General features: G+C 39.3%; 1 protein-coding gene across 4 annotated transcripts in view; it reads right to left on the reverse strand.

Moving 5' to 3' along the window:
- Positions 1 to 973: 973 nt before the first annotated feature.
- LOC122084677 (dehydrogenase/reductase SDR family member on chromosome X-like) overlaps positions 974 to 16,733 on the reverse strand; it is a 29,691-nt gene continuing 13,931 nt past the window's right edge. For all 4 annotated transcript variants that reach the window (XM_042653111.1, XM_042653109.1, XM_042653108.1 and 1 more), the window contains 5 exons: positions 15,634 to 15,752; positions 15,193 to 15,288; positions 15,032 to 15,107; positions 14,116 to 14,269; positions 974 to 1,352 (listed from right to left, as the gene is read on the reverse strand). In XM_042653111.1, the coding sequence (XP_042509045.1) occupies positions 1,203 to 1,352; positions 14,116 to 14,269; positions 15,032 to 15,107; positions 15,193 to 15,288; positions 15,634 to 15,752 (595 nt within the window). In that variant the 3' untranslated portion in view covers positions 974 to 1,202. The remainder of the gene's footprint in view (positions 1,353 to 14,115; positions 14,270 to 15,031; positions 15,108 to 15,192; positions 15,289 to 15,633; positions 15,753 to 16,733) is intronic.

Below are 16,733 nucleotides of genomic sequence, written 5' to 3' on the forward strand. Positions count from 1 at the left end.
TACACATCAATAGTAAGGTTGTTGCTCACTTTCTTTCAAAGACCACGAAAGAGAAGCTACCCTAACCTTAAGGACACTACACCAGCCCCAAGAACAAAATCTTCTTCTAGTGTGTCATCAAGGAAACAACTAGATGGAAAATAGATGTAAACTAGGGTCTCCCCTCATTGCTGGCAGAAGGGTTGAAAAATTGTCCACTGTCCATGCCACATAGCAAAAGCTCTCGTTGCTGCTGTCGACCCCCATGGCCACCACCACCACCACATTCTTCTTCTTCGAATCACTTGGGCTTCTGCTTGAGCTCGACTCGAAAGTGGATCAGATTCTCATACGAGAACCATTCGCATATGGGCTAATTCACCACAGAGTTGGTTGTTGGATGCATTCCATCTATGTGGATCAAGTCCTCCTATCTGGTTTCGCTCGACTCACCCATTCCTCTGTGTGTGTGTGTGTGTGTGGTCTGTTCTGAATTAATTTAGAATAGTTGACCAATATTGATTGACTGAAGCATGGGCGCCTAAGTTTTTCTTCTGTATCTCATCCCAGCTAAGCGAATGGCTTTTGCCTCTGAAGTCTTCCATCGGTGGTTTGGTTTCGTGCAACACCCCTGCAGCTGGAAGAGGCAGTTGTCATTTGGAAGGAAACACCCCGACCCTAGAAGGGCACCCTCGCCCTTTCTTTGCCCCAGAAATGAAAAATCACAAAGATCGGTGAAATTGCATTAATCCAAAGGCCACACTTTCTTACCATGTGACGGCCTTCGATAGACAAAGATGGTGATGAGCACATTTATGTGTGAAATCTAGGGTAGTAAAACATGCATTTTACATATTTAGAATGGAGCTACCTTGGGTTTTATTCTCTTTTTGCAGGTTTTGTATTTTCAAGGCCTTAAGGATTATTGGGCACTATATCTTCAATTTCACACGTAAAGAGGTCTATTTCTTTTCATGGTTGCAAGAGGACGAACTTTTGGCTGAAATTTGATCGATAAACAAGTGTAAAACATAACTAAATTCAACTTAACTAAGACCATTTTGCAAGAACTTGCAGTCAGCTGCATGACTCAAGTCTCACCATTTCCACTCTAATCAAGTGCCAATATCTTCTGGTAACTTGTAAGCAGATTGGTTCAACTTAGCCACACAGATGAATAAATTTCCGACAATAACAATGTTCTTTCCTAATTGATGTTCCAATTAAGATGTATACTTGGACACAAGCTGCGACTTCATAAACAGATTATAAGAACTGGTCCATAGTTTTCTTGCAAGTTCACGGTCATAAGAAAGTTCTGAGGATTTAGCTGTCCTTCCTCTTCCTCCAAAAAAGTACTCTCCAGATGATTCCTGAAACGAAGAATTAAAGCATCAAATCTACTTGTGAATTCTAAACATATCCCATTATCATCTCTAAAAAGCAGAAAAGTAATACAGAAACGTTCCATATGCTTTTGAAGCATCATGTTTCAGTCTCCCTCTCCAACTTCATCAGTACAGTAAAGAGAATGTCAATCAAACTCATTGAAGAATGTCACCACAGGAGATTCCAGGAAACAAACAATAAGTAATGGCATAATGTGGTTGACTCTCATGCCAGTCGACAACAGGTTATACAGGTCCAGCAGCATCTTTGTAAGGATATGTTCAATCTCAACCCTTAATGCGAAGGAACTCCAGCAGGACTTAAAATTTTTTTGTTTTATTTAGGTCTTCAGCAGGTTATAAAGGTCTGAAAGAATCTCCTTCAGTTTGTGCAAGCTCAACCTGGACCCACTGGGGGTAGGACTATGTACAGAGACTTGACAGGGAAGGAGACTCCACCAGGACTAAACTTTTCTTCATTATAGTTGGGCCTCTCTCTTGGGAGAGAGAACTTTAGAATATCTTTGTGAAAGGAGGATTTCAGATTTGCTGGTAATATTGGCTGTCCTTTCACTGAGAGCAGCCACTAAGTTGGCTGATATGGCAAGGATGTAACTGTTATGCCATTCAGTTTCTCCGTGCTGTTTGGCTTTTCTTTGTTGTGATTTGGATCTTTGCTGCTCAACAAATTCTGTCATTCAATAATAAAAAGGAAAAAGAATTCCCCACTGAGACAGATTTTATAAATGGCAAGTTGGAATAGTCACAAGCTTGCCATTCAGCATCCAAAGCATGATGATTGGTTGCCAATTCAGGTCAACACCTCATAATCAATTAAAGTGTGAACCAAAATATTTGGTACCAAAGTTTCAAGGGGCAGTGATCTCGTCAAAACTCTAGATATAGGGTCTTTTGGCATATCTATGAGATGTCAAGCACTGAAATTCTCGAAGATAACAACATAGAGATCAGCAAAGTAAGCCACTAGGAGGGAAAAGAAATTATATAAATCAACACATTTCCAGAAATTTCAAGTTAGAGCCTTTCACATAAGGTAGACCACTTTATAGCTAAAAATAATGGTAGAAAGATATTTTATTCACCATAAGAAAGCTTATCTTAAGTAACTAATACAGTAAAAACTACATAAAATGTCCAAGGGAAAAAGTGGAAAGGGGTTAAGAGCAAGGGTGGAGGAGGAGACACAAGGATTGAGAAAGAATCCATTGTCCATGAACTTAGTCGAGTTGGTATGGAATATAAAAAACTCAGCCCAGTTCTTCTGCCACAACCACCGACTTTTTTCTTTTTTTGGGTAAATTGTAATTGAGAATATTGAACTTATCTTAACATCGCTTAATAATCCTTGTTGAACCAACCACGGACAATAGGAGATGAAGAACACAAACAATATCACAAACAGAATTTGGTGAGGCTGAATCGTGCCACCAGTCACTCTCCTTAAGATCGTAGTCACCCACTATGGTGCAAAACGGGTTCTAGCGATTAGACCTCCAAGATGAAACAACCCCTATGGCCTACCAATAGTTGTTGCACTCACTTACTAGGCAACGTTGGGGCACTTTCAAGTTGTGCTCAATCAACCAAGACAAAGAACAATGAAAAATAACTCCAAATATGGTATGCGGAAAGCAAGTTCGGAAGAGAGAATAGCTTTAGAATACTTAGAATCATAATTCAAGTGTCAAAATACGTCCTCTATTTATAGGGGACGAAATCCCACTTGAAACAACTGTTCAGAAGAGCCCAACAGCTGTGTCTATACACAGAAAAGTTTATGTTACCCGCACAAAGTGAACCCGAGCCGGCACAATATGGGATCCTTATTGTGTGTCGGACAGAGAACAAGGTATGCCGTTTGTATCTAACAGACTATTGATAAGCGCCACCACCATTTTCTCCCTGTCCTTGTTGTATCCAATGTTGCCAAAAAAAAAGAAAAATCTAGTCTTGAGAAAAAAGAAATTCTCATGCTCTAATGCCTCGCCTCATCACGCCACAACCCGGCCCAACACTCACACACGTGTGTGAAAAGCACCCCGAACCAACCCCAATACAAGGGAGGAGAGATACCTCTCTCTTAAGAACCCTACCCTTGTATTTCCCATTCCCATATATTAACCACTCTTTCTTTTCCTCCATGTTTAATGTGGGACTAAGTCCCCACACAAACTACCTTGCTCAAAAGCAACAACTAATATTTTTAATCTTGTGGGAGGGAAAGCCAAACCAAAACAAAAGGATAAAGCTTTTAAGACTTCATTTATTTGAAACATATTTTACAACACTTTTTAAATTGGATGTTATGGTTCAACTACTTCAAGTATTCATCCTATCAAGCCAGTTCCCCACAACTTTTATTTATTTATTATTTTTTTTTCATTTTTGATGAATATGGAAATATATTCAATAAAGCAGAAAAAGTACAAAGCAGCTCAGAAGAATGAGCAGGGAAAAAATACAGAGTGACTGAAAAACAGCCGGAGCACCTAAGATCTACAAACTTAAGAGAGCTAAATAGGAAGATCCCAAGAAGCCACAATCACCCTATTCCTTGGGGTATCCTCACACATCCTAGTTGGATCACCCAGCTTGCTTCTAATCTCAAAAGATATTGTGTTTCAAATATGTGTTATTTATGTACTAAGGGTAGTTTGGGAGCTAGTTATATTGTTTGCTTCCTTATATTGTAATTCTTCTTTTTTCCTCTTTACCACCCTAGGGAGGTGTATGTAATTCCCTATAATATATTAGTGAAACAATATATGTATGAAGAATTCATTCTCTGACACAAGATTCTATCACATTTCTCTTTCTTCTTCTTCTCCTTCTTCCTCACTTGCTCTCTATCCTTCTACAACCTAAGATTTCAACTTGGTATCAGAGCTACAGGTTTAGGTTTGAGAGTCGTGCTATCAACTCTCCATTCCCATTTCCTCTCTTTGGAACCCTAGGTTGCAAAAGGGTTCCAAGGAAGAGAATACTAGGTAAAAAAGTTTGAATAATTTTTTGAGAATACCTTAGATGAAGACCATATATACATTTAGAGGGAGTCTCACATGAAGGAATCAAAGTTTGAAGCTCAATCGAAAGAGGACAGATTTCCCCCCATTTTCGCCACCCTGCCTTCGAATCTCTCTCTCTCAAGAGGGCCCTAGGGCGATCCAAATGGATAACTTTAATAATGGTCGAATGTAATGTTTTTATCTACTTTGGATTGATGCATTTGTTGGTTTAAGACCTCTTGAGTGGATAAGAAGTAATGTTACTTTGAAGACTCTGTTTGAGTTGGATATTTGTCTCCCTTATTGGATTTTTTTCTCTTTGAGTATTGGGACGGTGAATCTAGGTAGAGTGTGTACTCCCCACTTTGTGTGGGCTTCTTCAATATGTTTGAAGAGAATGGACTTGGAGACGTTTCATCTAATGCATCGAGTAGTGCTCATCTTACTCCGATGGCTTTTGAGAACCCAAATACTCAAATTTCTATTGTGAAGTTGGACAACACCAAACATTTGGACTGGGCTCACTCTATGAAACTTTCCTTGCGGAGTAGGGGAAAACTAGGGTATGCTACAACCTACTTACAGGTAGCATTCGAACTCCTAACCCAAGTGACTCATTGTATCCAAAATAGGAGACTGAGAACTCCACCGTTATGACTTGGATGTTATTCTCTAAGAAACTTGAGATTGGAAGGAGGTTTATGAGGAAAGAAATTACCAAGGACATCTAGGACAGTGTTTCCAAAACTTTTTTACCGAGTGGGTGATTTGGCTAAGGTCTATCAACTACTCCAAAAGGTATTACAATGAAGCAAAGAGATAGGACCATTTCTGAGCACTACAACATTGTCATTGGTCTCTGGGAAGAGCATGATCAGTATAGAGATCTTCTACTGTCCAACCCAAAAGATGAAGCTAAGGTTTACCGAATGCTTGAAAATGAGTGTGTTCTTATCTTACTTGGAGGTTTGAATCCAAAGTATGAACCAATCCGGATACAAATCTTGGGCCAGTCTCCTCTTCCATCCCTTGATGAGGTGTGTAGCTATTTACAAAGTGAGGAGACTCGAAGAGTGGTCATAGAACCTGCATCCCCTCTTGAGCATTAGCCCTTTCATGGCAATATTTATTGGCTATTCCTCCACTGCCAAAGGTTACAAGTGCTACTGTCCTTCCTCCAGACAACGGCTTCTTTCCAAAGATGTCGACTTCCTTGAGACTATTCCCTTTTTTGCTCCCTATCAACATCCTCTTCAGGGGGAGAATAATGGGAGTGCAAAGGTTGATGATGTCATTCCTTTTCTTTCCCCCTTGCCTATTTCCCCTTTCATGCTTAACATTGGGAAACACAAAGATGTGTATATTTTTTATATTGGTGATCATTAAAGTGGTGGTTCAGAATCTAGTAAGGAGATGGAGCTACTTAGATCCACGGAAAGAAGACAAGCCAAAAGTCCTCTTTGGATCCACATCTTGTATCCACCTTCCTCAGCCAGGTTACATCCCTTCTCCTTCAACTAAGTTAGACCTTCACATTGTTATTAGAAAGGGAAAGAGAGCTTAAACTAATCTTATAGCCCAGTTTGTTTCGTATGATTCTCTCTCCCCTTACAGGTATTGCCTTCACTGTTGCCCTTTCCTCTGTTTATATTCCCAAGAATGTCACTGAAGCTATCCAACCCTAAGTAGAAGCAAGTCATAATTGAGGAAATAATGGTCCTTGAGAAAAATTATACTTGGAAACTAGTTGATCTTTCTAGGGGAGAGAATTCCAGTTGGATGCAGGAGGGTCTACAGAATCGAATACCTATCAGATGGTAGTATTAAGAGATACAAGGCAAGGCTGGTGGAAAAAGGAGATGTATGGGATTGATTATCAGGAGACATTTGCTCTTATTGCTAAACATAACTCTATAAGCGTCCTCTTATCTCTAACAACAAACAAAGACTTAGATGTGAAGAATTTGATTTAGAAGAGGAGGTGTACATGCAAACTCCTTCTGGATTCAAGTTCCCCTCAGTTGAAGGGAAGGCGTGTCTCCTAAAAAGGCTCCATATGGTCTCAAACAGTCTCCAAAGGCGTGGTTTGAGAGATTCAGATAAGCTATTTTTAAGATTGTGTACTCCCAGAGTCAGGCTGATCACACCTTGTTTACGAAGCAAGGTAATGGCACCATCACAGCCCTGATTGTCTATGTTGATGACATTGGGGTGACTAGTGATGATAGAGCTGAGATAGTCAGGCTGAAGACCTACTTAGCCCAACAGTTTGAGATCCGTACTTCCTGGGAATTAAACAGTCCAGATCTTAAAAGGGCATAAATATATGCCAAAGAAATTTTGTTCTAGATGCTAAAGAAAGTTTGTTCTGAACCTTTTGAAAGAAACAAGAATGTTGGGTTACAAACCTGTAAGTTCTCCTATTGAGCAGAATCATCATGCAGAGAAATATCAGAGGCTAGTTGGAAAGCTTATGTATATGTCCTTGACTCGTCTAGACATTACTTATGCAGTGGGGGTGGAGAGTCAATTTATACAATGCCCCCATAAGTGGGCACTTGGATGTTGTCTATCGCATCCTCAGGTACTTTAAGTCCTCCCTAGGGAAAAGACTGTTGTATGCCAAGCATAACCACCTAAAGATAGAGGGTTACACTGATGTTGATTGGGCTGGTTCAGATTCTGACAATAGAACTACATCAGGCAATTATACATTTGTGGGTGGCAACCTGGTCACATGGAGGAGAAAAAAAACCTGTGGTGGCTCGATCTATTGCAAAGGCAGAGTTCAGAGCTATAGCTCATTGAGTGTGTAAACTCCTTTGGTTAGGTGTGAACTCCGCTGGTTGAGAAGGCTGGTCCAAGAGTTAGGATTTGATACTAAGGCACCCATGAGACTCTTTTACAACAACAGGGTTGTTATAAGTATAGCCAAAAACCTTGTGCAGCATGACAGGACAAAGCACATAGAGGTGGACAGACACTTCATCAAAGAGAAGATTGGCACTGGTTACATATGCACACCTTTTGTGAGGATTGGTGATCAGTTGGCTGATGTATTCACATAGGGGCTCATCTATCATCAGTTTAGTACTATGTTGTCCAAGCTGGGAATGTATGATATTTATTCTCCAGTTTGAGGGGGAGTGTAATAGTTTGTGTACTAAGGGTAGTTTGGGAACTAGTTACGTTGCTTGTTTCCTTATATTGTAATTCTTCTTTTTTCCTCTTCAACTTCCTAGGGAAGTGTATGTAATTCCTCATAATATATTAGTAAAGCAATACATATTTGAGAGGAATTCATTCTCTCACGCACAAGATTCTACCATATTTCCCTTTCTTCTTCTTCTTCTTCTTCCTCTCTTCCTCTCTTCCTCTCTTCCTCTCTTCCTCTCTTGCTCTCTTGCTCTCTTGCTCTCTTGCTATCTTTTGACTTGATTTTTATTTACTTTCTTTATTGGTTAGAGATTAGATTAACAGTCTTTTATTAAGATTTGATTTTTATTTTAGTTACTATCTAGGTTTAGTTTCCATTTTTAATTAGCTTCCAAAATTATGTCATTATTTTTCTTTAAATAGCCCTGTAATGGAGAAGAACTCAGTTTTTAGAATTGAATGAAACGGAAATTAGATTTTGGATGAAACTATGGCTGCCGTGGGCTGCTTATCTCTTGTTCTCTTTCTCTGAAGGTCCCTCTCTAAACTATTCTCTTTTTCCTTCTTATCTTTTTTTTCTCCTTCCTACTACTCCTATTCTCTATTGCTGTTATCGTTTCCTTGTTCTGGGCGGTAGTCACAGCCCCAGTTTAAAGGATCGACCTCTTTCTCCTTTAAGGTTGTTGGACTGAGCTTTTGGTTGAAGGAAGCCCTTCCCAAGGCGACTCTAACCCTTGAATATCAGGCCTGAAGGTGACTCCTGCTGTGAGAAACAAAAACCAGCAACTTAGGTTACCTAAACCTACCGCCAGATCTGTTTGCACTTTGCAGGCATTACAGCCCCTGTTTGTATTGCTGTTCTGAGGTATTTCCCATCTGAAATCAAGAGGCCCTTTAGTGAAGCATCATCGCCTGGAATCTCAGGCCTAATAGAGGGGATTTGAAGGAGATTTAGCCCCAGCAAGCTGCTGGATTCTTCCGCCCTTGCTGGTTGTCCAAGGAAGAAGAAGAAAGACTCGAGAGTTGTGGTTTAAAACCCTTTAATTTGGTTTTTCCCATTATACCCCTCAAACCCCTTGATTTGTGTCCTTTAGTATTTGTTCTTTTGTGTAAAAGTCCCTCTTTTGTTTTACCTCCATATTAATACCCCTTCCATTCCACCTTTATTTACTACTTACCCATGCCCAATAATTGCTTCCAAGACTACCCCTGGTCTACAATTTTAATCCCCTTCATATCCCATCAGTTACTTTAACCTCCTTTCCTCCTTTTAAGATCCCTTTTATTTACAAGTCTGCCAATCCTTTCTAGGTTTCTTGTAATTACTAAACTGCCACCTCCCTTTAGTTTCAGTTAATTACAAAACTGCCATTACTCCTTATATTTTGAATTTACTACTTTATTGTGGGCCCTAAGCGATCCGATTTCTGTTCTTGGAATTCGCATCACCTTACCAATCCATTTCCTTCTATCTCAAAGGATATTGAGTTCTCCACAATCGTTAAATATTGAGGTTCTTTTTTCATAGAACATTGATTACAAGGGGGCTGAGTAGTTGTTGTACAAGGGGGCCTACTGCATTGGCAGCTTAGCAACATATTGATGCAGCCCGGCGATGGATTTAGGGAACTATCTTTTGACTTAATTTTTATTTACTTTCCTTTATTGGTTAGAGATTAGATTAACAGTCTTTTATTTAGATTTGATTTTTATTTTCGTTGCTATCTACGTTTAGTTTCCATTTTTAATTAGCTTCCAAAATTATGTCCTTATTTTCTTTAAATAGCCTTGTAATGGAGAAAAACTCAGTTTTAGATTTTGAATAATAGAAATTTGATTAAAAGTTTTTTTGGTTTTGAAACCATGGCTGCCAATTCCCCTTTCTTCTTTCTCTGAAATTTTCCCACCTCTTCTCTTCCATTCTTTTACTTCCCCTTTATTTCTTCTCCTTCTTTTTTTAAATTCTGGTTTTTCTTCCCTTACCCTATTCTGGGCAACAGCACCATATCTGAAAGGAGGCGTCACTGCAGCTGTCTCCAATCGATTGACTCTAGGTTTTGGGTCAAATATAGCCTGTATCTAGGCGACTTACCCCTTGGAGTTTCTAATCTTCACGTATCTTATGCGGTGAGAAATCGGAACAACAAACAGACTGAACCCTAGCTTCCGCCAGATTCAGTTGTAGGTTTCACTATAGGTCTGATTGGGAGCTTTTGAGGCTTGTCAAACTTGGGTCTACACTCCTCTTGCTGCTGCAATCCATTCCCTGAAACCTAAGGTCGAGATTTGCTGTCCAAATCCTTCTTGTTCTACCGCCAGCTCTCCGCTCTTAGCATTGGTTTCAGTTTATCGTGGAGAAGATCAGCTTTTAAAATTACATAAAGACCCCTGGCTAGACTTTATTTCAAGTTATACTCATTTTCTTTAAAAATTCAGAATAAGCCCTTATATTAAAGTTTTTTAGTTCTAGACTACCCAAGCTGCCATATAATTATTTCTAAGACCCTGCTTGTTTCTAAAATTACAAGAATACCCTTCAACAATTATACTTGAGTTTAATTATAGCTTTGCCATTTAGTTGAAGCCCTATTTACAATTCTGTCATTCCATTTTTTGGGTTGAGTTATTTGGTCATTATTGTGGGCCCTAAGTGATCCGATTTCAATCTCTTGGAACCCAGATCCACATCAAGTGGTATCAGAGCAAAATTTCTTGCACTTCTCTAACCATGACAGGTAACGTTACCAATGCTGAGTTGAACAAATTGTATCGTGAGGTACTTGAAAACCAACAGAAAACTAATGCTAGGATTAAGAAGAATGAGGCCAAATATGACAAGTTCATGGATGACACTCAAGGTGCCCTCGCTAAGATTCTTGCCTTTATGCAAAAGTCTGAGACGTGAGGCGATGAAGGACTATCTACACCACCTCCTCAGTTTAATGCCCAACGGATTGAAGATACACCTCACCAAGTGCAACATGATCCTGTTATACCCCAAGATGTTACTCGGCAATTTTCTGACAGAGATTATGGCATCAAAGTTGAGGTTCCAGAGTTCAGTGGTGAAAAGGGACCTGAGGAATTTATTGACTAGCTTACCAAAGTTGAGAGGATTTTTGCATATAAGTCTCTTCCAGACGTGAAGAAGTGTGAACTCATCCTCACCAAGTTTATTGGGTATGCATGTTCATGGTGGGATGATGTACTGCATGCAAGGTTTGTCAGAAGATTTGGACCCGTTACCAATTGGGAGGTCATAAAGCAGATCCTGACTGAAAAATTTATGCCTCTTAATTATGAAAGGGTAATGTTCCAAAAATTACTTAACTTGTAACAAGGGAACAAAGATGCGGATTCCTACACCCTTGAGTTCCACAAACTGTCTTCAAGGTGTCAACTTCAAGAAATAGACCAGCAACGAGTGATGCATTATGTCAGTGGACTAAGTACTGAGATTCGAGTTGAGTTAGCTAACACTGATTTCAGGTCTGTTGATGTGGCAGCGGCTCATGCCAAGATAGCTGAAGAGAAGTCCATTTATTGGAAGGGTATGCTCAAGACTTCTTCAATTTATAAACCTCCACCATGTATGGAGAAAAAGAAGCTTGAAGCTCGCAGAGTTGAAGAGAAAATGTTAGAGTTCAACAAGGATAGTGTTGGGGTGAAGAATATCATATGCCATAATTGTGGTGAAAAGGGTCACTACTCCAACAAGTGTCCCAACAAGACTCGTTCTGTGAATGCAGCAGAGAAGCAACCAATTGAGAAAAGTGATGATGAGTCTACTTTATATCCTTATCCCCTCGAGGACAATGATATTGTCAATGATGAAGATGAGGATGTAGAAGCTCATTCAACTAGTCTTTCCTCCTTTTCGAATAGACTAGTTGATAAAGCTCCTCTCTTCAGACAGAAGGGTACTCTTTTGCACGGTTTTGATCCTGCTGATGTTCAAACAGTTGTTGATACCGGGGCAGAAGCAAACTTTATACCTGCTGAATTTGTTCGAGCACACAACCTTCCACAGAAGCAACTTTTCAAGAAGATTCACGTGCGAGGTTTTGGACCCACAGCTCGAGAAGGGGCCACTGCAGTTGTTCGAGTTCACTTACAGTTTGGGCCGATAGAATACTATGTCACCTGTTTGGTCACCCCACTGGTGCACTACGACATTCTTCTAGGGCGACCTGGGCAACAACATGCAAACATTCTCTATGATGGGGCACAGAACACCATTAAGGTGAAGTAAGGAGGTTGTATGTACTTAATGAGGCCACACGCATTATCAGACATGCCACGTTGTCGACTGACTCCTGCTCCAGTGACACGTCAGCCTACTCTCCCTCCTCTTGGTGTTATGTTCCCATCTTCTACTTCGAGATACGTGTCACCTCATCAGCGAGCAACTTACAAGGGTATCTTGGGAGCACGACCTAACTCGACGGAGTCAAGTTCTTTTAAGACCGGGAGAGTTGATGCAGCTCGGCGATGGATTTAGGGAACTATCTTTTGACTTGATTTTTATTTAATTTCATTTATTGGTTAAAGATTAGATTAATAGTCTTTTATTTAGATTTGATCTTTATTTTAGTTGCTATCTAGGTTTAGTTTCCATTTTTAATTAGCTTCCAAAATTATGTCATTATTTTCTTTAAATAGCCTTATAATGGAGAAGAACTCAGTTTTAGATTTTGAATAATAAAAATTTGATTAAGAGTTTTTTTGGTTTTGAAACCATGGCTATAGATTCCCCTTTCTTCTTTCTCTGAAATTTTCCCATCTCTTCTCTTCCATTCTTTTACTTCCCCTTTTATTTCTTCTCCTTCTTTTTTTAAATTCTGGTTTTTCTTCCCTTACCTTGTTCTGGGCGATAGCACCAAATCAAAAAGGAGGCGTCACTGCAGCTTTGTCTCCAATCGATTGACTCTAGGTTTTGGGTCGAAGGTAACCTGTACCTAGGCGACTTACCCCTTGGAGTTTCTGATCTTCACGTATCTTATGTGATGAGAAATCAGAACAACAAACAGACTGAACCCTAGCTTCCGCCAAATTCAGTTGCAGGTTTCACTACAGGTCATAATTGTCATGGCGTCGCCTAGGCGGCGATTTGGCGTCCTGGCGGAAAAAGAAGTTCACGACAGTGCTACGATTTACGTGACTCACAAATGGCGGTCGCCATTGGCTGATAGGGGTCGCAATGGCTCCGCATGGATGCTAGGTCACGCCTGATTCACTAGGCGGTCGATTTTTTGTAAAATGCAAGGTGATTTTGATAGGGCAATGTTGATTTTTGATGATTTGATGTTGCTTAATGTTGATTTTATATGTTATAGGGTATATATTGTAGGCTTGTAACATGCTAAATAACTTTAGAAAATAGGAGAAATAAAAAAATAGCATACTAAATAACTTAAGAAAATAGGAAAAATAAAAAATGACACGAGCGATTTGACCGCCATGGCAACGCCATAATGGGCGATTCATCGCCAAATCGATTAGCCACCCCTCCACCAACTTGGATCGATTTAACGCTGTGACAACTATGCTACAGGTCTGATTGGGAGCTTTTAAGGCTTGTCGAACTTGGGTCTACACTACTCTTGCTGCTGCGATCCATTCCCTGAAACCTGAGGTCGAGATTTGCTGTCCAAATCCTTCTTGTTCTACCGCCAGCTCTCCTTTCTTAGCACTGGTTTCAGTTTATCGTGGAGAAGAAGAAGATAAGTTTTTAAAATTACATAAAGACCCCTGGCTGGACTTTATTTCAAGTTATACTCCTTTTCTTTAAAAATTCAGAATAAGCCCTTATATTAAAGTTTTTTAGTTCTAGACTACCCCAGCTGCCATATAATTATTTCTAAGCCCTACTTCTTTCTAAAATTACAAGAATACCCTTCAACCATTATACTTGAGTTTAATTACAGCTTTGCCATCTACTTGAAGCCCTATTTACAATTCTGCCATTCTATTTTTTGGGTTGAGTTATTTGGTCATTATTGTGGACTCTAAGCGATCCGATTTCAATCTCTTGGAACCCAGATCCGCATCACATATGTATCCTATTGCAGTTCACTCTCAGGCAACCTACCAAGGGTGCAACTTCAGCAGGCTGGGTCAGGTTGAGTGCGAACTGCACAAACAGAACAGTCTACCCATAACCAGAACTCCCAAAGGTACTCAACCTGCCGACCAAATCTTAATTCTTATCTAGTAGATGCCATATCAACTCAGGTCATATCTAGGCCATGTTAGGCTTGAATGACCATTTCAAGTTATAACCAAGAGTGTACACATTAAACTCACATAATCTTGCAGAGAGCTAAATGCACTCACAATGGTTATCTATAATTCTGTGAACCATACATGTTGAGCTTGCATTTGGTCGGGTAACTGTGGCAACATTATGCACAACCAACAAATACAATCAAGTTGGTATTTCCTGATCAAAGCCAACAAAAGATCTAAAATTTCAGCCTAACCCAACATCACTTATGTCAGATTTGATGCAAACCAGAATAAAGTGGAACACTAGATGTGAGTGACGAAGGGAAAAGCAAACTTACTGGAGGCGCAAGGGTTGCATCAACAATAGACTCGACCCCTTTTTCAGGAGACTGCAGGAGACCCAGGAGTCTTAAGACCATAAAAGCCAGCTGAGAAAGACATGATGGAACTTCCCGCATGATGTTAGTTTCAACAACTCCAGGATCCACAGCACTGTAAAATTGAACAAAATTGTTTTATGACAGATTCAAACAATTATAGTGCTAAGATGAGAAAAATTGATAAACTAAAGAAAATCAAAGATTTATAATTTGGATTTTCTTATTGACACCTCAAGGAGTTAAATAACATGTAACCTTACTTTTTTTCCCTCTTAGTATGACAATTTTTTTCCAATGAGGGTAATAGTGTCACTTCATGCGTATTTGGAAAATGTGCATGACAATGACACCTTTGACAATGATATATCACTTTCAAATTATTTTTGAGAACCCTTTTATACCCTCATCTTAAAGAAATTTTGGGAATAAGACAAGGGGCAATTAGAACGTGTCAAGTTCTAAATACACCTATAGAGGTGTCATTCAGACACTCCCTTTAAAAAATAGTGTGAGCACTATAATGCTTTATATCACAATTACCATTATAATACGCATTATAGGGACATACAGTGCACGTGTAGGATCATGTGAACGTTATTCCCTTTGGTATAACAGCATCTAAGATCATGTCAAAGATTTACCTAAGATACATGTCCAATCAATGGTTATCATCTGAAGGCTGATAGTCTACCTAAAAAATGTCCTAGATGACAAGCACATTGTAGATCTCAACTCATTTTTCTCAGCATGTGTCGTGAATGGAGTTGGAAAGCAACCATTAGTTGATTGACTTGATTCATTTCAAATAGTAAGATTGTGGACTAATAAAAAATTTTAAAAATAAAAATAAAACACTAACTTAAAAAATACGTACAAGATAGAGACTTTGCAAGATCCATCCTTCAAGTATAGTTGCCGATGGAGCTCATAAGAGAACAGAAGCAAGCAGACTGTAAATTGAGAACCACAAGGTGATTAGAGTATAAACAAATCAAAGTTGATTTTATTTATATTTTCTAGACACATCCGGCTCACACTTAGAGTACTCATAAATATGAGCGCATGGGTACTGCTTTGATCTTGAGAAATACTTCCCAGCCAAAGTTTCTTCATCCACTCTTGTACCAGACACTGCAGGAAAGAAAATTAACATAATTAAATTTATATTAAATGACCAGTGCTCTCATGCAGACTACAACTAGGCTGTCAAGATTGATTTCCAAATGTAGAGATAAATAAAGCACTTGATTTCATTAGCAGATTTATTTAAAAAAAAAAAGAAACCCCGTCATGGATCCAAAGGTCAAGAAGTTAGATCATAAGTGACAACCATGCAGGTCTGCTATATTACAAAGCAAGGCCGACCACGGTTGAGTAAGCAATTCAGTGCAATATCCTCTCAAGGAGTCAAATAGCCATTTTAACTGAAAAAACTGTGGACTTAAAATTTTGCATAACCATTAAAAACATGCTCACCACATTGGTGGGTAAATGATGTAACATTAATTATCCGGGAAGGAACGGGGCTGCTTCTAAGTAGTGGCAACAGTAGATTAGTCAGAGAAAAAGCACCAATGTAATTTGTACCCATCATCCTGGAACATAAACAAAAAGTTCTCAGCAGGTCAAGCTTTTTCTGGAGAGCGGATGCCCGATTGCTACATATAGGCAATTAACTGACCAAAAACACACAGCATATAAGTCACTAAAAATATTTAAACAAAACTCAAACTTGCTTAGGTTATAGTGTAAAAATAGTGGATACAAAACACAAAAGTGAGAGAGAAAGAAAGAAAACTCTTTTGCGAATACATACAGGTTTCAAATTTTAGATATGTTCTCCCATAGTCCCATCTCATTAGACTTTATTCAAATTCCAATCTTATTAGACTCATTCAAACTCATGCAGCCTGACTTGCTCATTCACTTGAATGCCAAATGTTGAATTGATAAAAAGATGACTTCGCCAAGAAAGGGATGATTAGACCTTTTATTTTCTTCGGGGGGACGCTTCCTTAACAGATTGTGGTCAATTTTGATGTTTTCTTGATTCTGGCATGGTATTGTATTAGTCACCGATTCTTTGGAGGGTGTATAATTACTTTTCATCATCAATAAAGCTGTTGTTAGTTATCAAAAAAAAGAAATATATGTGCTAAACTGCAACTGTGTTGATTCACTGTGGTTTCAGACCCTACCTATATTAGTAGTCGACTGTGTTCATCATTCTCCCCCATCCAACGACTGTCTGATGGGGATATTGTCAACAATCAGCAAGCTTACAACCCAACCCAACAACAGGATCCATGGTATTGATCCTCTTTAACACTAACAGTAGAGCAGTAAAAAGCCTAATAATAAGGCTAACAGTATAGGGATGACGACACAAGGTTGACCAACAGGATGTGTCAGTCAAAGGACTGATATCACACTGCACAGTAGGGTTACTATGATGCCTACCTGGGAACTGTTAATACGGTTCAAACAGAAGTTAATAAGCACAAGAAAATATCCCCACACTCTCGGGAGTAACAGGGAACAGAAATTGAGTGAACAGAATAAGCCCCCCCCCCCCC

The sequence above is a fragment of the Macadamia integrifolia genome, chromosome 7 (assembly GCF_013358625.1).
Source record: "Macadamia integrifolia cultivar HAES 741 chromosome 7, SCU_Mint_v3, whole genome shotgun sequence".
NCBI lineage: Eukaryota > Viridiplantae > Streptophyta > Magnoliopsida > Proteales > Proteaceae > Macadamia > Macadamia integrifolia.